The sequence below is a fragment of the Giraffa tippelskirchi genome, chromosome 3 (genome assembly GCF_054371585.1).
Source record: "Giraffa tippelskirchi isolate mGirTip1 chromosome 3, T2T-mGirTip1v1.2.pri, whole genome shotgun sequence".
NCBI lineage: Eukaryota > Metazoa > Chordata > Mammalia > Artiodactyla > Giraffidae > Giraffa > Giraffa tippelskirchi.
Genome location: NC_137277.1, coordinates 143,111,564 through 143,135,712, shown reverse-complemented (window position 1 = coordinate 143,135,712; position 24,149 = coordinate 143,111,564). Strand labels below are relative to the sequence as shown.

The 24,149-nt window shown below is 37.1% G+C and overlaps 1 protein-coding gene across 1 annotated transcript in view; it reads left to right on the top strand.

Annotated features, from left to right (window-relative positions):
- The window catches only part of DNAH7 (dynein axonemal heavy chain 7), a 244,722-nt gene that overhangs the window by 89,810 nt on the left and 130,763 nt on the right, over window positions 1-24,149 (top strand). Inside the window, exons 23-28 of the mRNA XM_081581429.1 lie at window positions 689-901; window positions 3,404-3,513; window positions 8,435-8,603; window positions 14,318-14,420; window positions 14,541-14,668; window positions 22,447-22,659. Of these exons, the coding sequence (XP_081437555.1) occupies window positions 689-901; window positions 3,404-3,513; window positions 8,435-8,603; window positions 14,318-14,420; window positions 14,541-14,668; window positions 22,447-22,659 (936 nt within the window). The remainder of the gene's footprint in view (window positions 1-688; window positions 902-3,403; window positions 3,514-8,434; window positions 8,604-14,317; window positions 14,421-14,540; window positions 14,669-22,446; window positions 22,660-24,149) is intronic.

Sequence of the window (24,149 nt, the reverse complement as noted above, 5' to 3'; positions counted from 1 at the left end):
GCAATGAAGGTAAAGACTTTCAGTAACTTCAGATTGGTATACTCAGAGTCTTCCAAGTCTTGTGAAAAACACTTTTCTTCCTATCAGTACAATAGTCCTTGGAAAGAACTGTGATTCGCTCTGGTTAGTCACACATAACCTCCTTCATGTTGCTTTGGAGATGGGACAATATGATTGGCAGCTCACCACAACCACAGAACATACAGGAGTGGAAAGCAGAAAGGGAAGGGTGTTGGATAGGCACAAACCATGTATGTTTACTTTGTCTGGCGTTATTGAGATTGTTCACCTAATTTGTTGTTGTTGTTCAGTTGCTAAGTCATCTTCGACTCTGCGACCTCATAGACTGTAGCATGCCAGGCTCCTCTATCCTCCACTCTCTCCTGGAGTTTGCTCAGATTCATGTTCATTGAGTCAGTGATGTTATCTAACCATCTTATCCTCTGCTGCCTCTTTCTCCTTTTGCCTTCAACCTTTCCCACTGAAAGATTTTTCAGTTGAAAGATCATTGGCATTGAAAACCTAATACCTTTGTAGTAAAAAGAAATTGATTATTTTTGTTATGTAGTATCGCCAAGTTATGATAAAAATGTAGATACTACTCTACTCTGTATATGTGCTAGGTCAAAAACTTTTTGTTAAAAGGGATTCTGACCACATTGAGTAATTATATCTTATTTTTTTTCAGGCCCTTGAGGAATATTTGGAAAAATGTAACAAGCAAATTGATGATATTGTCACCTTGGTTCGTGGCAAATTGTCCAAGCAAAATCGTGTTACTCTGGGAGCCCTTGTGGTGCTGGATGTCCATGCTAGAGATGTTCTCACAACACTTGTTAAAAAGAAAGTTAATGATGACTCTGACTTTGAGTGGCTAAGTCAGCTTAGGTACTATTGGCAAGTAAGTAATATCATTGAATGTTATTACATAGCAATTTCAGATCATAACTATTTAATTTGTGCTTGCTAGCTCACATAGGTGATAGTATTGGTAATACAGGATTTTTCTTGCTGATGGCTAACTATACCCAAACAACCCTTCACCAGCTTGAAGATTAAGGCAGCCACAAACTGTATGTCATGTGTACAAAAACTATGTGTATATCTATATCCAAATACATAGTTACATAGAGATACATATACACATATAGACGCATACAAACTATGAGGAATTATGAAAACTTACTCAGTTGAAATTAGTCATTATGCTTGCTGAATCTGCAAAATGTTGAAACCAATCATTTTAAAAAATATTTTTGATTCCTGATACATCCAAAGAATGTTCAGATCAGAATGTCTTAGTCTGATTTAGTCATTAAACTTTTCTCTTAGTGATCAGTTGAAGGAACCTGAAGTATGATCTGGAGGAAGGCTTTGATCAGCAGATCTGGGTGGCTGGTGATGGCAGTCACCATCAGGGAAGCAGGAGGAGCAGGAACAGTACAGTGAACAAGGTTGGGCCTGTTGAGAGTGGGAAGAGAGAGCTGATGATTGGAGATACAGACTCAAAAGTTCTTATCATAGTCACTTTTGTGAAAGGTTTTGGGGGGATGTATGGAGTGGAAGGAGAAGAGATAAAAGAACCAGAACCCTGGAACACTATATGAGGCTGTGCCTAGTGGTTAGGAGCTCAGACTATGGAATCATAGTTTCTAATGCTATATCTTCCCCTTACCAGTTGTGTGACATTGGCAAGTTAAGTTGCTCTCTCCAGGCACCAGCTTCCTTACATATAAAATGGTGATGATGATAATACTCTACAGTGAAAACTCGTGGAACAAATGATTGAAAATATAGAAGAATAATGAACTATCTAAAAGAATAAGAAAGCAATCCCATTTATAATTGCTCAAAAAAATAAAATACCTAGGAATAAACTTAACCAAAAAGGTGAAGGCCCTATAAACTGAAAACTATAAGACACTGATGAAAGAAATTGAAGGCACAAATAAAGGGAAAGATCTGTGTTCATGGATTGGAAGGATTAACATTGTTAAAATATCCATACTTCCCCAAGCAATCTACAGATTTAATGCAATTTCCATCAAAATTCCAATGGCATATTTCACAAAAAATAGAACAAACAATCTTAATATTTTTATGGAAACAGAAAAAACCCCAAATAGAAAAGCAATCTTGAAAAAGAACAAAGCTGGAAGCATCACACTACCTGATTTCAAGTTATATTACATAGCTAAAGTAATAAAACCAGTATGGTATTGCCGTAAAAACAGACACATAGATCATTGGAACAGAACAGAGTCCAGAAATAAATCTACATGTATATGGTAATTTATTACAAAGGAACCAAGATTATAAAATGTGGAAAGGACAATCTTTTTAATAAATAGTGTTGGGAAAACTGGAAAACCACATGCAAAAGAATGAAATAGGACCTTTATCTTACATCATACCCCAAAATTAACTCAAAACGGATTAAAGAATTAAGTGTAAGACGTGAAACCATAAAACTCTTAGGGGAAAACCTTGATGGTAAGCTCCTTGACTTTGGTAATAGGGATTTTTTAAAATTTGACACCCAAATCAAAGGCAACAAAAGCAAAAAAAAAAAAGGGGGGGACTACATCAAACTAAAGGCCTTCTGTACATCAAGGAAGACCATCAACAGAATGAGAAGGCAACCTACTGAGTAGGAGAAAATATTTGCAAATTATATATCTGATAAAAGGTTAAATCCAAAATAAAGAACACATACCATGTGATCTCACTTATATGTGGAATCTAAAAAACAAAAGAAAATAGAACAAAGAACAACACAAAACAAGCTGATAGATAAAGAAAACAGACTGGGGGTTCCCAAAGGCTGGGGGTGGGGGTTGAGAGGTGAGAGAAAAGGGTGAAGGGAGTCAAAAGGTTCAAACTTCCACGTACAAAACATGTAAGTCATCGGGATATAATATACAGCATGACAACAGTAGTTAATAATACTATTTTGCATGCTTGAAAGTTGCTCAGAGTAGATCTTAAAAGTTGTCACAGAAAAAAAATTTTGTTACTATGTATGATGATGAATGTTGATTTATTATGATCATTTTGCAATAAATGTAAGTATGGAATCATTATGCTATATACCTGAAACTAATATAATATTGTATGTCAGTTATACCTTAATACAATAGTGTTAGCAAACTTAAAGAAAAGAAAATATGAGAAAGAACAATTATGTTTTCCAAAGTTCTATGGGAAAAATTGAAGCCAGTGACTTCAAATCTTATCCAAGGAAATTAGATACTGAATTCTTCTACTGAATTAAATGATGTCTGAAAAGTGAATTTTAAAGATGTTGTTTATAGTATGGCTATTATTTATTAAAGAGCTTGAGATTTCGTATTATTTAAATTTTGTGGTTTAAGCTAACTTCATTTTATCTGATTTATATTAGGAAAATAATTTAGAAACAAAGATGATCAATGCTGGTTTACGATACGGATATGAATATCTGGGCAATTCCCCTAGACTGGTTATTACTCCACTCACTGACAGATGTTACAGGTAAACTCATTAATTTAAAGATCTAATTGGAAAAAGCTTTCACTCATCTCTAGATCACTCAGTTTTTTCTAAGTACCAAAATATATCCTCTGTTTTCTTTCCTAGACTATTCTTTTCTCAACTTGGCCTTCAATTTCTTTCTCTGCTGACTTCTTCCTCTCGACTCTAGACCTCTCAGCTCTAAGTATTGTTGGGCAGTGCTATTACTTTTTTACATTGTTAGTTTCTCCTTCCTTCTTGAAACTTTTTGACTGTTCCTTTGAATCATTTGAGGTATCCTGTTTCATCCCTTGAATTGTATTTTCATATAGTGCTTTGTCTCATGCTTCATGGTTTCCTGAATGTTCTCATCTACTCTTAGACTTTTAAAAAATTTTATTTATTTATATATTTGGCTGCACAGGGTCTTAGTTATGGCATGTAGGAGGTTTGATCTTTGTTACGATGTGAGAACTCATAGTTGTGGCGTGGGGGATCTAGTTCCCTGACCAGGAATTGAACCTGTGACCATCTGTATTGAGAGCTTGGGGTCTTAGCCAACAGACCACCAGGGAAGTCCCTACTCTTAGGCTTTAACAGCCTACATCCTGAAGATCCCCAAACCAGTGCCTCCAGCCAAGGTCTCTCTCCTTTAAGGTTTCACCACACACATACTGGTTGGATGTCTCCATTATATATCTCATAGGCATTTACATGTACATTATTTTCTATTGTCTTTGTGAATAATAAAAGACTTTTATTTTTAACTTCCAGTTTCCATCCACCATATTCCAGATTTGTTAAATACTAAATTAAACTTCATTTTTTCATTTTCTTCCACCTGTAACTAGCTTATTGACTAAACTAGTTTCAAGATGCAAGCAGAAAGCAGTTTTATCCTTTCTTATCACTATTCTTTTAAACTTGCTCTATCAAATATTATCCCCATTTATGGATAAAATCTAAGGTACTCTACTCTTTCTTGGATATTCCCTACTCTTTCTGGTGACTCTAATATATTAATGAATAGAGTTATTCTTTTCAGATGTTAAAAGTCCATTTAGGTGTATAATCAGTGACTATTTTTCATCCAATTTAAACTGTCCCTTCCTCCCAGTCTAGTTTGACTCAAGCTCGTGGCCTGCATTTGGGAAGGTATTGATAAATGTGGTCAATCTTTTGTCATTTGTATCCCTATTCATTGCATCCTCGCCTCGATAGCCCTTCCTTTTGGCTTCTCCAGCGTTGGAAGTTATAGAGGAGAGGTGAAGGAAAGGAAGAGGTAGGTTTACAGGTGACAGGTGTCTTGGGTAACAACTATCTCTTGCTATTTAGTGCCCTCCGTGATAGCACAAGTTCAGAGGTACCAGATGTCCCAAGGGATGTTTATGTGGATTTTGGGAAGCCCCCAATCACCTGATCCTCCTACCTGTGGAAAATGCTTTCTCTGGCTGGCTGCTGGTGACTTTTGCTTCAGCCTCTGCTGAGGTCCACTACACACAGACGCTCTTCCTGGGGTCTTCTCTGATTCTCCGTGGGTCTCCTGCACTGGGGCCCGTTCGGCTTGACTCAAGACTGGCTCCCTATCAGTGGGATCTAGATCTTGTCAGATGATACACACACATGTGTTTTGCCATCAGTAAGAGTGCATCTTTTTTACTGTCCCTGTTTTCTCCTACTCCCCATCAGGAGAAACTGCAGGCATCCTCTTGACTAAATGTTTTAAAGCTCTCAGCTTGGGGGTTTAGTCAAAATTCTAACACAAGCTGATCTCTATTTATATACTGTTACACATTTTTACAACTAATATGTAGGTAGCTTTGCCAAAAAATTTTATCATCGTCTTTACTCACCATTGCTTTTTCCTTTGTCTAATTTTTGGTATAATTTTTCTCCTTCTGAAGCAATAACTTTTAGTCATTGTTCAAGTGAGGCTCTGCAAATAGTGAGCTATACCAGTGAAAGTGAAAGTAGCTTAGTCGTGTCCGACTCTTTGCGACCCTATGGACTATACAGTCCATGGAATTCTTCAGGCCAGAATACTGGAGTGGGTAGCCTTTCCCTTTTCCAGGGGATCTTCCCAACCCAGGGATCGAACCCAGGTCTCCTGCATTGCAGGCAGATTACCAGTAATTATCTAAAAATGCCTCTTTGTTGTTGTTTAGTCATTCAGTCGTGTCCGACTCTTTGTGACCCCACGGACTGCAGCAAACCAGGCTTCCCTGTCCTTCACCATCTCCCGGAGCTTGCTCAAACTCATGTCCATTGAGTCGGTGATACCATCCAACCATCTTATCCTCTGTTGTCCCCTTCTCCTCCTGTCTTCAATCTTTCCCAGCATCAAGTGCTTTTCTAATGAGTCGGCTCTTCATATCAGGTGGCCAAAGTATTGGAGCTTCAACTTCAGCATCAGTCCTTCCAGTGAATATTCAGGACTGACTTCCTTTAGGATGGACTGGTTGGATCTCTTTGCAGTCCAAGGGACTCTCAAGAGTCTTCTCCAACACCACGGTTCAAAAGCATCAATTCTTTGGCGCTCAGCCTTCTTTATGGTCCAACTCACACATAAATACATGACTACTGGAAACACCATAGCTTTGACTATATGGACCTTTGTTGGCAAATCAATGTCTCTGCTTTTTAATAGGTTTATTGTAGCTTTTAATACACTGTCTAGGTTTGTCATAGCTTTTCTTCCAAAGAGCAAGCATCTTTTAATTTCATGGCTGCAGTCACCATCTGCAGTGATTTTGGAGCCCAAGAAAATAGTCTGTCTCTGTTTCTATTGTTTCCCCATCTCTTTGCCATGAAGTGATGGGACCGGATGCTGCGATCTTCGTTTTTTGAATGTTCAGTTTTAAGCCAGCTTTTTCACTCTCCTCTTTCACCTTCATCAAGAGGCTCTTTAGTTCCTCTTCACTTTCTGCCCTAAGGGTGGTGTCATCTGCATATCTGAGGTTATTGATATTTCTCCTGGCAATCTTGATTTCCAGCTTGTGCCTCATCCAGCCCTGCATTTCAGATGATGTACTCTGCATATAAGTTAAAATGCCTCTTGCTCTTCTTTTTTTCTTGGTCTTCACTAGATTGTTGTTGTTCAGTCTCTCAGTCTTGTCCAACTCTTTGTGACCCCATGGACTGCAGCACGCCAAACTTCCCTGTCCTTCATCGTCTCCCAGAGTTTGCTCAAACTCATATCCATTGAGTCGATGATGCCTTCCAACCGTCTCATCCTCTGTCACCCTCTTTTCCTCCTGCCCTCAATCTTTCTCAGCATCAGGGTCTTTTCCAATAGATTAGCTAGGTATAAAACTGTAGATGAACAGTAATTTCCCCGCAGCTCTCCAAAGATATTATTCTACTGGCATTTATTGCTACTGCTGACTAGTCTGTTATTCTAATTATTAATATTATTCCTTTATAGTTAACTTTCTCCATTGTAGTTTTTAAGGTTTTCTCTTTATTGTTGATGTTCACTGCATGTTATTAGATGTGGATGAGTTTTTATTTATCCTACTTGGGACTTTTTCCAGTTAATGTCTTTCTTCAATTCTAGCAAATTTTCAGCCATTGTTTTTAGAATTTTGCCTTTTCCCCATTCTCTTCCTTCAAGAATCTTCTATGTCTTTAACTTTTCTTATCGTTGACTTCTCTCCCTGGGCGATTTCCTCCTACCTATCTTCTAGTGCATAATTCTGTTTCTGTATGTTTTCTCTGCTATTTATTCTGTTCACTGAATTTTCAAAAGTTTAGAGATTATATTTTTCATTGCTAGATTTCAAGTTTCCTCTTTTATGAGATTGACTTCCTTTTTCCTCACAATTGTCTGATGTCTATTGCTTTTTATTTAAAATCTTCCTAAACCACCAGGATACCAAAGAAGGCAGAGTGCCATATATGCAGTAGCCCTCTCAGACTATTGTCCAACTGCCCAACTGCCTTTGTCACTGCAAGTCTGATTCTTAATTTTGGTCTCTCTTTCTGGTTTTAACTGTGAGCTCATTTTAGTAGGATTGTTTCCCCAGGTAGTCTTCCATTTCTCAATTGTGGAGGTGTCCATGTGGAACAGTTTTACACTTATCTCTGTGGAGGGCTCTAGGGTTTTCTCTGGTCCAGAACAAAATTTTAATGTTAATTTCTCAGTTTGGGTTCATGTGCCCATTAGTAGCCCTTCCCTTCTCCAGGGGATCTTTCTGACCCAGGGATCAAACTAGGGTCTTCTACATTGCAGATGGATTCTTTACCAGCTGAGCTACCAGGGAATGGAAATTTGATGCCACCCTCTATGAGTGATGTCGATTTCTCACTGGGCGCTACATGAAGTATAAGCTTCCTGTCTGTTCCTTCATTGACTCTTCTTTGTCTCCTGAGTAGGTTGCTGAAGTAATTTTAGTTCCCATTTACACTGAAGACAACCTTTCAAGTGTTCTGGGTTTAAATAGTGAATCCATTCCAGCTCCTCAGCTTGCTCAGTTCTAAGAACTTTTGTTTCTGTGTGGGTATAAATGCACTTGTGTTTATTTACGAATTCCAAACCAATGTGCACCTCTACAGCTTTAGCACCTAATTACTTTTCCAGCTATGCATTGCCTCTTCTTTGATAATTTGCTTTTCATTCTCTCAAAAATGGCTCTATATTTCAAAAGTTATCATTTTTTATATAGCATTTCCATATGCTTGCAGTAGGGTAATTGGATGGTTCAGGATCAACTGAATTCTCCAGAAGTCAGCACTGAATTTCAAAGGTGAGTTTGTTCTGATTTTGTCACATATACAGCTATTCAGGAGTAAAGTATAAAACAGACAAAGATTTTCATAGGTTAGTAGGAAGGAAGGAATTTTTGCTGAAGAAGTAGAAAATTTGGCTCTTGATTTCAATTTTTTTCTGAATGTATATAAAATCACATTATTCCACAAAGATTGTGTATTTCTTATATTTCAGAACCTTATTTGGAGCCCTTCATCTGCACCTTGGAGGAGCACCTGAGGGGCCAGCTGGCACTGGAAAGACTGAAACTACTAAAGATTTAGCCAAAGCTGTAGCCAAGCAATGTGTTGTTTTCAACTGCTCTGATGGGTTGGACTATCTGGCTCTAGGAAAATTCTTTAAGGTTTGAGTTAACTCCTCATTTATGATATGATAACTTCTCAGAAAGGCTTTTTATAATGAAACATAATTTGATGCAAATAAAAGACTTGCTGTAGTGTAAACAAAGTTAAAATTAAAATATTATCTCAAGAATTCTCAAGAAAATTAGAGTTACATCAAAAGCTTATTTGAGAAGGAGTTCTACCTCCCTCTCAGGTAGTAAAGAATCCACATGCAACATAGGAGACCAAGGTTCAGTGCCTACCTAGGTCAGGAAGTTCCCCTGGAGAAGGGAATGGCAACCCACTCCAGTGTTCTTGCCTGTAGAATTCCATGGACAGAGGAGCCTGGTGGGCTGCAGTCCTTCAGGTTGCAGAGTGGGACATGACTGAGCTGACTAACACTTTCACACTTTCTACCTCCCTCTTCAGTCCTTACTTAGAATGGATCAGTATTCCTGATAGGAATGAATGAGTGGTGTCCCTTCAATACACTGGACAACTAGAAGTTTGAGAACCATTAAGTGAAGTGAAAGTCGCTCAGTTGTGTCTAACTCTTTGTAACCCCATAAGTATAGTCCATGGAATTCTCCAGGCCAGAACACTGGAGTGGGTAGCCTTTCCCTTCTCCGAGGATCTTCCCAAAGCAGGAGTCGATCCCAGGTATCCCGCATTGCAGGCAGATTCTTTACCAGCTGAGCCACAAGGGAAGCCCAAGAATACTGGAGTGGGTAGCCTATCCATTCTCCAGTGGATGTTCCCGACCCGGGAATCGAACCGGGGTCTCCTGCATTGTAGGCAGATTCTTTACCAACTGAGCTATATTGCATCATGTAAAAACTGAGTTCTCTAAAGACTTCATAATTAATGAGTTATGATTCAATAATTACTTTTATAGACACATTCTATTTAATATTTTTGGTGAACTTGAAATCCTTTTGTTTTTTCTTATTCTGAGTCAGATTCCCACTCTTACGAGTTGGTAAGATTGCAAAAAGGGGAGTGAAAGATATAAAGTCCCTGGCTAAGTTCATTGGTGTAACCTTAGAACATCTGGTCATTTTGATGCTTTGTGGCTATAGTTTGTTGTTCCTTAAAATATTAGGTGGCACGGTTGAACACAAAATTATCCATGTGGGATTATGAGTTCCACTTACTTGTTTTTTTAATTTCTATTTTTGTATACTTTGCAAATTACAATTTAATGATTCTTTAACCCCTAATTTTCAAAGATATTGCCAGAAAAAGTTAACGTTAAAAAATACTTAAATCATTTGTGTATCTATGACTGATTCGTGTTGATGTCTGGCAGAAACCAGTGCAATATTGTAAAGCAATTATCCTTCAATTAAAAATAAATAAATTAAAAAAATTACTAGGCTATCCCAGAGTATAAAAACATTATAAATAAAGTACAAATAAATGTATTTTAGGATTAAAAAAATACACTCACTAACAAAACATAACAACCCTACCCTATACAGTAAACTATTCCTGGCTGAAATATAGCCTAGTCAATTTATAAAAGATTTGGAACATAAGAAGTTCCTGTATAAACTCATTCTATGAGGCCACCATCACCCTAATTCCAAAACCAGACAAAGATGTCACAAAAAAGGAAAACTACAGGCCAATATCACTGATGAACATAGATGCAAAAATCCTTAATAAAATTCTAGCAAACAGAATCCAACATCATATTAAAAAGATCATACATCATGACCAAGTGGGCTTTATCCCAGGAATGCAAGGTTTTTTTAACATCCGCAAATCAATCAATGTAATACACCACATTAACAAATTGAAAGAAAAAAACCATATGGTTATCTCAATAGATGCAGAAAAAGCCTTTGACAAAATTCAGCATCCATTTATGATTAAAACCCTCCAGAAAGCAGGAATAGAAGGAACATATCTCAACATAATAAAAGCTATATATGACAAACCCACAGCAAACATTATCCTCAATGGTGAAAAACTGAAAGCATTTCCCCTAAAGTCAGGAACAAGGCAAGGATGCCCACTTTCACCACTACTATTCAACATAGTTTTGGAAGTTTTGGCCACAGCAATCAGAGCTGAAAAAGAAATAAAAGGAATACAGATAGGAAAAGAAGAAGTAAAACTCTCACTGTTTGCAGATGACATGATCCTCTACATAGAAAACCCTAAAGACTCTACTAGAAAAATACTAGAGTTGATCAATGAATATAGTAAAGTTGCAGGATATAAAATTAACACACAGAAATCCCTTGCATTCCTATACTCCAATAATGAGAAAACAGAAAGAGAAATTAAGGAAACAATACCATTCACCATTGCATCAAAAAGAATAAAATACTTAGGAATATATCTACCTAAAGAAACAAAAGACTTATATATAGAAAACTATAAAACACTGATGAAAGAAATCAAAGAGGACACAAACAGATGGAGAAATATACCGTGTTCATGGATTGGAAGAATTAATATAGTGAAAATGAGTATTCTACCCAAAGCAATCTACAGATTCAATGCAATCCCTATCAAGCTACCAATGGTATTTTTCACAGAACTAGAACAAATCATCTCACAATTTGTATGGAAATATAAGAAACCTCGAATACCAAAGCAATCTTGAGGAAGAAGAATGGAACTGGAGGAATCAACCTGCCTGACTTCAGGCTCTACTACAAAGCCACAGTCATCAAGACAGTATGGTACTGGCACAAAGATAGAAATATAGATCAATGGAACAAAATAGAAAGCCCAGAGATAAACCCACGCACATATGGACACCTTATCTTCGACAAAGGAGGCAAGAATATACAATGGAGAAAAGACAATCTCTTTAACAAGTGGTGCTGGGAAAACTGGTCAACCACTTGTAAAAGAATGAAACTAGAACACTTCCTAACACCGTACACAAAAATAAACTCAAAATGGATTAAAGATCTAAACGTAAGACCAGAAACTATAAAACTCCTAGAGGAAAACATAGGCAAAACACTCTCCGACATAAATCACAGCAGGATCCTCCATGACCCACCTCCCAGAATATTGGAAATAAAAGCAAAAATAAACAAATGGGACCTAATTAAACTTAAAAGCTTTTGCACAACAAAGGAAACTATAAACAAGGTGAAAAGACAGCCTTCAGAATGGGAGAAAATAATAGCAAATGAAGCAACAGACAAACAATTAATCTCAAAAATATACAAGCAACTTCTGCAGCTGAATTCCCGAAAAATAAACGACCCAATCAAAAAATGGGCCAAAGAACTAAACAGACATTTCTCCAAAGAAGACATACAGATGGCTAACAAACACATGAAAAGATGCTCAACATCACTCATTATTAGAGAAATGCAAATCAAAACCACAATGAGGTATCATTTCACACCAGTCAGAATGGCTGCTATCCAAAAGTCTACAAGCAATAAATGCTGGAGAGGGTGTGGAGAAAAGGGAACCCTCTTACACTGTTGGTGGGAATGCAAACTAGTACAGCCACTATGGAGAACAGTGTGGAGATTCCTTAAAAAACTGGGAATAGAACTGCCATATGACCCAGCAATCCCACTGCTGGGCATATACACCGAGGAAACCAGAATTGAAAGAGACGCGTGTACCCCAATGTTCATCGCAGCACTGTTTACAATAGCCAGGACATGGAAGCAACCTAGATGTCCATCAGCAGATGAATGGATAAGGAAGCTGTGGTACATATACACAATGGAATATTACTCAGCCATTAAAAAAAATACATTTGAATCGGTTCTACTGAGATGGATGAAACTGGAGCCCATTATACAGAGTGAAGTAAGCCAGAAAGAAAAACAACAATACAGTATACTAATGCATATATACGGAATTTGAAAGATGGTAACGATAACCCTATATGCGAGACAGAATAAGAGACACAGATGCATGGAACAATTTTATGGACTCTGAGGGAGAAGGTGAGGGTGGGACGTTCTGGGAGAATGGCATTGAGACATGTGTATTGTCATATGTGAAACAGAGCACCATTCCATGTTCGATGCATGTGACAAGGGCTCAGGGCCGGGGCAATGGGATGATCCAGAAGGATGGGATGGGGAGGGAGGTGGGTGGGGGGTCCGGGAAGGGGAACACATGTAAACCCATGGCTGATTCATGTCAATGTATGGCAAAAACTATTACAATATTGTAAAGTAATTAGCCCCCAACTAAAATAAAAAAAAAAAAAAAAAAGAATGGTTCTCATAGCCATTGCAAAGGCAAAAAAAAAAAAAAAAAAAAGAAGTTCCTGTATTTGTGATACTGAAACAATTAGAATAATAGTAAAAGAAAGGAAAATATTATAATAAGTAAAATATGAAGAAAACATTTGAATGATCAGTGGCTATTTCAATCATCCTCTATAATGATATACAACCTCACTGTAATGATTATTTAAGAAATAAACAGCAAATCTAAAAGATTCTTTGTGTAGTTTAAATAGCCATTATATTCCTAAATGTTTCAATAAAATTCTGGTATGCGCTAAGTTTTCAAATCTATATAATAATATTCTTAATTCTTTGATACAGATTCATATATTAAAATATTGTTTTGTTATTGATAAGTATTGATTATATGGACAATTTGTATTAGGATCATGCTGAATAATGGGGGTGCAAAATTAAAAAGGCAGAGATCTTACTAGAACCTCACAATCTGTATAACTTTTTGAACATGTGAATTCATAAGCATTTTGTTCTCTGTGATTTCTAATCCTTTTATTATATCATGTGTTAGATTTCTAAGTCTTAGAGTCTTCACTAAAAAATGAAAATGTACTATTCTTTGACATACATAGTGTTCATGTTTAATCCAGTGTATTTGAATAGATGGCTGCTGCTGCTGCTTCAGTCGTGTCCTACTCTGTGCGACCCCATAGACGGCAGCCCAGCAGGCTGCCCCGTCCCTGGGATTCTCCAGGCAAGAACACTGGAGTGGGTTGCCATTTCCTTCTCCAATGCATGAACCAAGGTTAGCCACTATTAGATGTGTGGCATTGTACTAGACACTTAACATCTTATGTGACATAGCCTTAGTTTCCTTGTATAAAAGATATATACAAAGTGCCGTGCATCATGTCTTGCATATACTAAGTACTCAGTGAAATATACATATATACATATACAATCTAGAGGATGTACATTCAATAATCATTTTTGCATTTTTTAAATTTCATCTGAATTTGGACTCAGCTACTCAAGTTTGACTTTCCAGTTTTTCCTATGACTAAATGGCACATAGTTACTTTTGAGGTAGCTGTAAGTTAGAATTACAAGCTGGGGCTTCAGATGGTGTTAGTTGGTCATTAAGGTACTCAGGTTACAGAGTAGTCTCATTGACAACGGGAGTCACCTTATTTAAAGGATTATTACAATCCATTCTATGGAGTCCATAAGGACAAAGCGAATAAAATCAACTTGTAACTAAAAAATAAGAAAGGCTTTGAAATTATAGATATACATCTAAATGCTGAAAAATACAAAGACAAAGTAAAAAAAAAATCAATTGGAAAATTTTTCAATTGATCAAACTCTTTGTTCATGCAGAATAATGAATTGGTAATAAAAGAGTAAGCTGTCTTTAAAGATAAAGGTGAATAAGCAATTTCCTTGATAGGATATTAAATCCGTGAAGAGATGAGGTGAACATACAACATTTCACTGTAATATTCAATCAGATAAAATTGAAAAATTTCATTACTCTTTTCTCCCAGGGACTGTTATCTTGTGGAGCCTGGGCTTGCTTTGATGAGTTTAACAGAATTGATTTGGAAGTGCTGTCTGTGGTTGCTCAACAAATTCTTACTATCCAAAGAGGTAATGGACTAGTTTGTCTCTGCATTGTGTGAAAACAGTAGAAATATATGACACAATGAATGGCATGAGTCACATTTATATGTGGAATTGCTAAGTCATTTCATTCTTGATTACCCACAGGTATTAATGCAGGTGCTGATTTACTAGTGTTTGAAGGAACTGAATTAAAACTTGACCCCACATGTGCTGTCTTTATAACAATGAACCCTGGATATGCTGGACGATCAGAACTGCCCGATAATCTAAAGGTACAGAAAAGGCAATTATATCATCTATTTCCTTTCTGTGATTTACAAAGTTAATATATAAAAAGAACATGCTCTTCTTGAATTTTACATAAAACATTTCCTTTTAGATGTTATATTTTAGGCAACTGTTTTAGAAAAATTTGAAAGCTTTGATTACCTTTAAAAAATATGCAATTTCCAGAGCTTCTATTTTAAAACTGATGATAGGTATAAAAATTAGAAAACATAGGAAGTATTGAAAAAGGTACCCATTCAACTGTTTACTATATTGTATTCCTCAATATTAAATGTTGAAATCAGACAATTGTGAATACTGGGGGAAGGTCTGTTCATGTTAATATTATAATATGGGCATATTTCTATCTTTGTGAACGTGATTCAAACTGTAAATAAGTTTATTGAACTGTGTTTACAGTTTGACATTTAGATTGCATTTACTTTTCCTTCTTTATAGATAATACTGCAATGGGAAATTTTTACTTAAGGCTTTTCTCTATTTTAAGGTATTTCATTAGGAGATTCATAGTACCAAGAGCAGTGTTGCTGATCTGGCTTCTAACAGAGGTTGAAACAATTTACATCCCATATCAATTCTCATTTCTCCTTAATACCTAGCACTGTTTGTTTTCTTATAAGAACAAAATAGCTAATTGACTAGACTAGAATCTTCATTAAAAAAAAAAAACTTTGATTATTAGTGAAATATGACATTCCCCCCATATCTTTGTTAGACCTTTTATATCCTTTTCTGGTGAACTGCAAGTTTATGGCTAGTGCATGGAGAAAAAATATTTAATAATAATACACTGGTAATTGCAGATCCAAAACCAAGTTTCCTGACTCCAAATCCTACATTCCTTCCATTATTCACATTTTTAGAATGACAACTTCTCAGATTAGATGAGGTATTTTTCTTTTCCACCAAAAACACTTTTGATTGGACCAACTGCTGCCAAGTATTTTTGTGGTATTTCTGTTCCTTGAACTTTTTTTTGTTAGATCTGATGTTTTAGTACTTTGCTTTTGTGAAGGAAGGTATGATTTAAAAATGGAAATTGGTAAATCCTCTTTCATCTAAGAAGCATTTTGCGACTTTTTATTCCAATATACATTTGGAAAGCTCTTTTGGTCTCAATTTTTTTATTCACTCATGTTTTTCTTTTATTCGTTAGGATCGATCTGAATACATAAGTATTCATAAAGGCAAAATATTTGTGAGCAGCTAATCATAAAAAAATGAGGACCATTATGGGTTGAGTCTGTTAATGCCCTGTGTGGACTTTTCCAAGTTTTACTTATTGTGCATGTTGAAACAGTGGTGCTTGGAGTGTTTTCTTTCTATTTTAGGTCAAAAGCTGTTCTCAAATTCTAATAGCTTTTTGTTGTTTTCATTGTTCCTTTTGTGCAGTCTTCTTGGTCAGAGCTGCTATAAAACATCTCTTTTCAAGTACATATGGAAGTGCCTAACAATTTTGAAAAATGTCTTAGCCTGAAATGAAAGATACATACATATCTATACGGGCTTCCCAGATGGCACTATTGATAAAGAATCCATCTGCCAATGCAAGAGAAGCAAGAGACATGGGTTCGATCCCTGGGTTGGGAAGATCTCCTGGAGTAGGAAATGGCACCCCACTCCAGTATTCTTGCCTAGAAAATTCCATGGGTTGAGGAGCCTGGCAGGCTACAGTCCATGGGGCTGCAGAGAGTCAGACATGATCAAATGTCTGAAAACTATCTATTTAAAGCCTGCTGAGACCCAGAAAGTGTTATCATGTCTTCAGGATCATCCTTGAAGCTTCCGTCTTCTTCACCCAGTGATTTCAGCCAGTTACCAAAACCAGTCTTGTGACTCCTGCTGTTCCTAGCCAGTGCTACGGCCATGCCTTGCTCCCGCCCCTCGTCAGTATTCTCTTACATGTCTTACTGCAATGGTTCACCTATCATCATTGTGATAGCTCTTTCTCTCTCTATATATGACATATATAGGTCTCCCATATTCTTAAACTTATGTGTATATATATAACATATTCTTATACCAGTCATCTGCTTATGGGCACTTGGGTTGTTTCCATGTGTCGGCTGTTGGAAATAGTGCTGCTGTGAACATTGGGGTGCAAATTAGAATTGGGTTCTAATTAGAATTTTCATTTTTTCCTCCAGCTGTATGCCCAGGAGTTGGATTGCTGGAGCACATGGCAAGTCTATTTTAGTTTATGGAGTACCTCTAGACTGTTTTCCGTGGTGGCTGCACAAATTTACATTCCCACCAACCATGTAGGAGGGTTCCCTTTTCTCCATACCCTCTCTAGCTTTTATTATTTGTAGACCTTTAAATAATGATCATTTTGACCAGTGTGAGGGGGTACCTCACTGTAGTTTTGATTTGTATTTCTCTACTAATTAGAGAAGTTGAGCATCTTTTCAGATGCCTATTGGCCATATGTATGTCTTCTTTGGAGAAATGTTTATTTAGGTCTTCTGCTCATTTTTTTTGATTGGGTTGTTTGCTTTTTTGCTGTTGAGTTATATGAGATGTTTGTGTATTTAGGAAATTAAGCCCCCGTTGGTTGCATCATCTGCAAATATTTTCTCCCAGTCTGTTGGTTGTCTTTTTATTTTGTTTAAGATTTCCTTTGCTGTGCAAAAGTTTTTAAGTTTGATTATTCCCATTTGTTCATTTTTGCCTTTATTTCCATCGCCCTGGGAGACCGACTTAAGAAAATATTGGTACAATTTATGTCAGAGGATGTTTTGCTTGTGTTTTCTTCTAGAAGTTCTATGGTATCCTGTCTTATATTTAAGTCTTTAAGCCATTTTGACTTTTTTTTTCTATTGGTGTGTGTAAAATGGGAGGGAGTGTTATGACTTCTTTAATTTACAAGTGGCTGTCTAACTTTTCCAATACCACTTGCTAAAGAGACTATCTTTTCTCCATTGTATATTCTTGCTTTTTTTTTTTTGGTCAAAGATGACTGTAGGTGTGTGGGTTTACTTCTGAGCTCTCTATTCTGTTCCATTGATATGTCTGTTTTTGTGTCAGTACCCCACTATTTTGATTAATGGAGCTTTGTAGTATTGTCTGAAGTCTGGGTGGGTATGCCTCTAGCTTTGTTCTTTTTCCTCAGGATTGTTTTGGCAGTTCTGAGTCTTCTATGTTCAGTCACTAAGTCATGTCACACTCTTTGTGATATAAATTTTAGGATTTAGTTCTGTGGAAAATGTTATGAGTAATTTGATAGGGATCACATTAAATTCATAGATTGCTTTGGGTAGTATGGAAAATAGGCATATTCTGTATCTTCTGATGTCACAAAGTCAATAACATGATACATTGTGGTGTCCAACTCTAAAGTCACAACAAGAAGAAAATGTGAGTGGAACTGGGCTCAATTCCAGTGACAGAGCCTGGCCTCTGTGACACAAGGCTGCTCTGCATGGTGGAAGACAGAAGTAGGGAGCTGAAGGACATGTGAACATCTGGGGAGATTTGAGGGAGTCTGGTGTTCCAGGTGAACGAGAAGTCAGGTGTTCATTGAGGGTTTGGTGCTACAGTCAGGAGGATTTGCAAATGCTAATACACTTTGATACATAGCTTTCCTCAGAGTCAGTAGTGTGAAACACTCCATTAGTACAGAGTAAAAAAGTGAAATAGATCTTGAATCCTCCATTTCACTCAAGTAAAACCTAGCTCATTTCTGAACAAGTCACAACATTATGAAATCTATTTCTAATCTCTAAAGGAAGAAATGGTAAGAAGTTACTGCTTGAGATTTTGTTGTTATTATTCTTCCAAAATGCAGTTCTTTGAAAGCCTCCTCTAGGAAGTATTTATAATTCCTTATGTATTGCCCTTCTTCTTCCACCCTATGGGGCAGAGGTATTAGAATAATTATTCTCAATCATTTATTTCTGCTGAGGTAAACATGAAGGGTAATGCTCACATTGGTTACATGTACTGGAATTTATTCAAGCTTTGGCAGTTTACCTGGATCTATACTTTCCCATTCTTTTTTTTGCACTCAAGAACGTATGCCATGGGGTAAGCCAGAATCTAAGTTAATTTTTAAAGCACTAAATTACCCTTTCATTTCATGCAAGGATGCTCATGATAAGGGACACAAATGGCAAGGACCTAACAGAAGCAGACAAGATTAAGAAGAGGTGGCAAGAATACACAGAAGAACTATACAAAAAAGATCTTAATGACCCAGATAACCACGATGGTGTGGTCACTTACTTAGAGCCGGACATCCTGGAGTGTGAGGTCAAGTGGACTTTAGGAAGCGTTATTATGAACAAAGCTAGTGGAGGTGATGGAATTCCAGCTGAGCTATTTCAAATCCTAAAAGATGATACTGTTAAAATGCTGCACTCAATATGTCAGCAAATTTGAAAAACTCAGCACTGGCCACAGGACTGACAAAGGTGAGTTATCATTCCAGGACCAAAGAAGGGCAATGCCACAGAATGCTCAAACTACCATACAATTGTGTTCATTTCACATGCTAGCAAGGTAATGCTCAAAATCCTTCAAGGTGGACTTCAGCAATATGTGAACTGAGAACTTCCAGATGTACAGCCTGGGTTTAGAAAAGGCAGAACCAGAGATTAAATTGCCAACATTTGTTGAGTCATGGAGAAAGCGAGGGAATTCCAGAAAAACATCTACTTCTGTTTCATTGGCTATGCTAAAGCCTTTGACTGTATAGATCACAACAAACTGGAAAATTCTTAAAGAGATGGGAATACCAGACCTCCTTACATGTCTCTTGAGAAACCTGTATGCAGGTCAAGAAGCAACAGTTAGAACTGGACATGGCACAATGGACTGGTTCAAAATTGGGAAAGGAGTACAAGAAGATTGTATGTTGTCACCCTGCTTTTTTAACTTATATGTAGAGCACATCATGTGAAATACTGGGCTGGATGAAGCACAAGCTGGAATCAAGATTGCCGGGAGAAATACCAACAACCTCAGATATGCAACTGATATCACTCTAATGGCAGAAAATGAAGAGAAACTAAACAGTGTCTTCATGAGGGTGAAAGAGGAGAGTGAAAAAACTGACTTAAAACTCAACATTCAAAAAACTAAGATCATGGCATCCTGTCCCATCACTTCATGGCAAATAGAAGGAAAAGGTGGAAGCAATGTCAAGTTTTATTTTCTTGGGCTCCAAAATGACTGTGGATGGTGACTGTGCCGTGAAATTAAAAGACACTTACTTCTTGGAAAGAAAGTTATGACAAACCTCAGTTCAGTTTAGTTGCTCAGTCCTGTCTGACTCTTTGTGACCCCATGGACTGCAACACACCAGGCCTCCCTGTCCATCAACTCCCGGAGTTCACTCAAACGCATGTCCATTGAGTCGGTGATGCCATCCAACCATCTCATCCTCTGTTGTTCCCTTCTCCTCCTGCCTTCAATCTTTCCCAGCATCAGGGTCTTTTCAAATGAGTCAGTTCTTCGCATCAGGTGGCCAAAGTATTGGAGTTTCAGTTTCAGCATCAGTCCTTCCAATGAATATTCAGGGATAATTTCCTTTAGGATGGACTGGTTGGATCTCCTTGAAGTCCAAGGGACTCTCAAGAGTCTTCTCCAACACCACAATTCAAAAGCATCAGTTATTCGGCGCTCAGCTTTCTTTATAGTCCAACTCTTACATCCATACATGACTACTGGAAAAACCATAGCTTTGACTAGAAGGACCTTTGTTGGCAAAGTAATGTCTCTGCTTTTTAATATGCTGTCTAGGAGAGTGAGAAAGTTGGATTAAAACTCAACATTCAGAAAACCAAGATCATGGCGTCTGGCCCCATCACTTCATGGCAAATAGATGGGGAAATAGTGGAAACAGTGACAGACTTTATTTTTTTGGGCTCCAAGATCACAGCAGATGGTGACTGCAGCCATGAAATTAAAAGACACTTGCTCCTTGGCATGACAAACCTAGACAGCTTATTAAAAAGCAGACATCACCTTGCTGGCAAAGGCTCCCTATAGTCAAAGCTATGGTTTTTCCAGTAGTTATGTACGGATGTGAGAGTTGGACCATTAAGAAGACAGAGTGCCGAAGAATTGATCCTTTTAAATATGGTGCTGGAGAAAACTCTTGAGAGTCCCTTGGACAGCAAGGAGATCAAACCAGTCAATTCCAATTGAAATCAACCCAGAATATTCATTGGAAGGACTCTTGCTGAAGCTCCAATCCTTTGACTACCTCATTCAAAAAGCTGACTCACTGGAAAAGACCCTGTTGCTGAGAAAGACTGAAGGCAAAAGGAGAAGGGGGAGGCAGAAGATGAGATGGTTAGATAGCATCACTGACTCAGTGGACATGAATTTGAGCAAAGTCTGGGAGATAGTGGAGGACAGAGAAGCCTGGCATGCTACAGTCCATGGAATCACAAAGAGTTGGACACGACTTAGTGACTGAACAACAACAAAAGAAAGTTTGTATCACCCTAACCTAGGCATTGATCAGCTAAATCATTCATTCATTCATTCTCTATTTTATTGATTAAGAAAAAAAAGTTGTTGAGAACTTACCCTTTAAAACAGGTACAATCTGTATAGTAATTCTCTTGCATTTTCCACCCCCTCAGGTATGTAGTGGTTTTAAGCACTTGCTTAAGCATCTCTGTTACAAATTATTTGTTCATACTCTATACTTTTAACATTTTATTCTTTCCTTTCTTGAATGATAAACTTATTGATAAAATAGCAGTGCTAAGACCTCTAGCTAGTAATTAATGTAATGCATTGGAAGGATCTTGCTTGATGCAAGCCTTTTATTCTCAACTAAGTGTCATAACAGATCACTAAGGCAAAATGTCCTTATTCTCTACCTCCTTTGTGTTTTCAGTAACAGCTAATTCCCAAAAGGTATTTATAACCTGTCTGAATGCGACTGTCATTCAGTACAATTGTTATTCACTATCTGAATACAATTGTCATTTTATGTAACACTGTTGTTCTCCTGCTTTAGTATAAGAAAGCCATGTTTTCTGCTTGAGCTATTGAAATAAGTCCTGATAGAAACTCACCTTTTAAAGTTAAATTGTCTTGTTCTTTCCAAATATATTCAGTTTTCTATTTGCCTTCCATCACACAACATTTGTCCCACAACATTTAAAATACCATGAGGAAAAATTATCTTAGAATTAGGAAAATGGATTTATCTCTTGTAATAACTGCCCTGAACTTGTTTTCAACTTGTTTCCCTTTATTATGCTTGAACTCACATGGTGACTGAAGACTCAGAAAGGTTAAAAAATATCTCAAAATACATCACTTATGTAACATACCCTTGTTCTTAGGAGTTACCTTAATCAGTTAGATACCTAGAGATCTTCACTTGAAGCACAGTCTCTCACACCAGCCACTTTCTAACAGCCCCGATCAGAAACCCAACATCTCAGCAGAGTCTGATGCTTTTTCCCTGTAACATGTCACTTTCTACAAAGGAATAGAACATAATGGATACTTAATACTTAAGTAAGTTAATAATTCACCAGATCCCTAGGAATGACAGAAATTTGAAGTGTTCTCAAAGCATAATTTAAGAAAAAATATTTAGATAAAAAGTTAATGATTTTTTCATTATATAACAATAACAAGAAGTCACATTTTAAAATGTTTCATCTGTAGGATATGGCTATTATAACAATATTATTGCAAAAAAGCTATAACATTGTAACATGCTATAAAGAGTTGAGCTATCTTCATGATGGCCTGTTTATAAAAAAAAAGCACCTTTTCTCCACTCCCACAGGCGCTCTTTCGGACAGTAGCAATGATGGTGCCTGACTATGCTATGATTGCTGAAATCGTCCTGTACTCCTGTGGCTTTGTCACAGCTCGGCCACTGTCAGTGAAGATTGTGGCTACATATCGCCTGTGTTCAGAGCAGTTGTCATCACAACATCACTATGACTATGGAATGAGAGCTGTGAAGTCAGTGCTTACTGCTGCCGGGAACCTAAAGGTAGAGAACTCAAGTAACTTCTTACTCATTCATTTCCTGTTTGTAAATCTTAGGACTATGTGTCTTTACAGAGCTCCAATAACTGATTTATTCCATCAACTGAAAAAAAAGTTCCCTATTGTACTCAAATAATTGATCATTTGCACACATGGAAAAGGACATTTTATGATTTGTAAAACCTTAGCCGTGTGATTAGTGATTTGAGTACCATCCCACAGTTTTAATTATATGAAACTGAGTACTAAGAAATAAAATTCCTTGCTGCTGAGCAATACTTTGAAAGCATTTAGTCTGTGTGAACATATGTAACTTTAAAGGAAATGACATATGTACATTTAATATATATGTACAAAATCCCTAGACATTGTTATTTAATATAATTATACAGTTGCAGCCAACTGTGGACTAGCAGTAATGGATTTGCAAGGTGCAATGGTAAAAAATCCACCTGCCAAGGCAGGAGACACAAGAGACTCATGTTCTATCTCTGGATCGGAAAGATCCCCTGGAGTAGGAAATGGCAACGTACTTCCGAATTCTTTCCTGGAAAATTCCATGGACAGAGGAGCCTGGTGGGCTACAGTCCAGGGGGTTGCAAAGGTCATACATGGCTGAGCATGCACACACACATACCACCAATAATGGATTTGCAGTATAATGTGTGCAATTTAAGATGGTATGAATCATAACTGTATTGATAAAAAGGCCAAATTTTTTTAAGATTTGGTACCTTTTCATTGGAAGTATTTTGTAGAAACGTAAAGTATAGCTGTTCTTTTTTCTTTATGAAATTAAGCAAGAAAGTTCGTGTGTGTGTGTGTGTGTGTGTGTGTGTGTGTGTGTGCGCGCGCGCGCACTTAGTCACTTCAGTCATGTCCAGCTCTTTGCAACCCTATGGACTGTAGCCTGCCAGGCTCCTCTGTCCATGGGATTAATTAACAGCAAAATGCAAACTGTGACCTTGTAGCTTATAAAAATTTTCATGTTGATGACTGTGGGAGATTTTAAAATATATCCTGTGTGATTAAAAATAATGGCATGCATTTTTGACTTCTATAATGATGTTACCAAGACTTCTGATATATAGTGGTGATACTCTATTTCACATTTGTCTAACATGACTTCAAGTCATTATTTTTTGTAATAAACAAATGCAACTAGAAGCAACAATTTGTATTAACCTGGCGTGTCATGATTGCATTGTGGTCAGATAATGGGAAAGATAATGCTTTGTCCTACTCTATGTCATCACTGACATCTTGACTGTGGAACTGAACTATTAAAGTTATGCAGCAAATGAATTCTGCAAATGAATCCTATCATTCTTTGTCAAAAGCTAATTTAGAATTGTTGAATGTGTTGGCTTGAATAGTTTGACGTTTGTTTCTATTTTATCAGGAAACAATATAAATGTTTGTTTTAAGATGATAGCCTTTCAACAAATCAGACTTCTGACACTTCATAACTGATGTGTGGTTAAGTTGATGCAA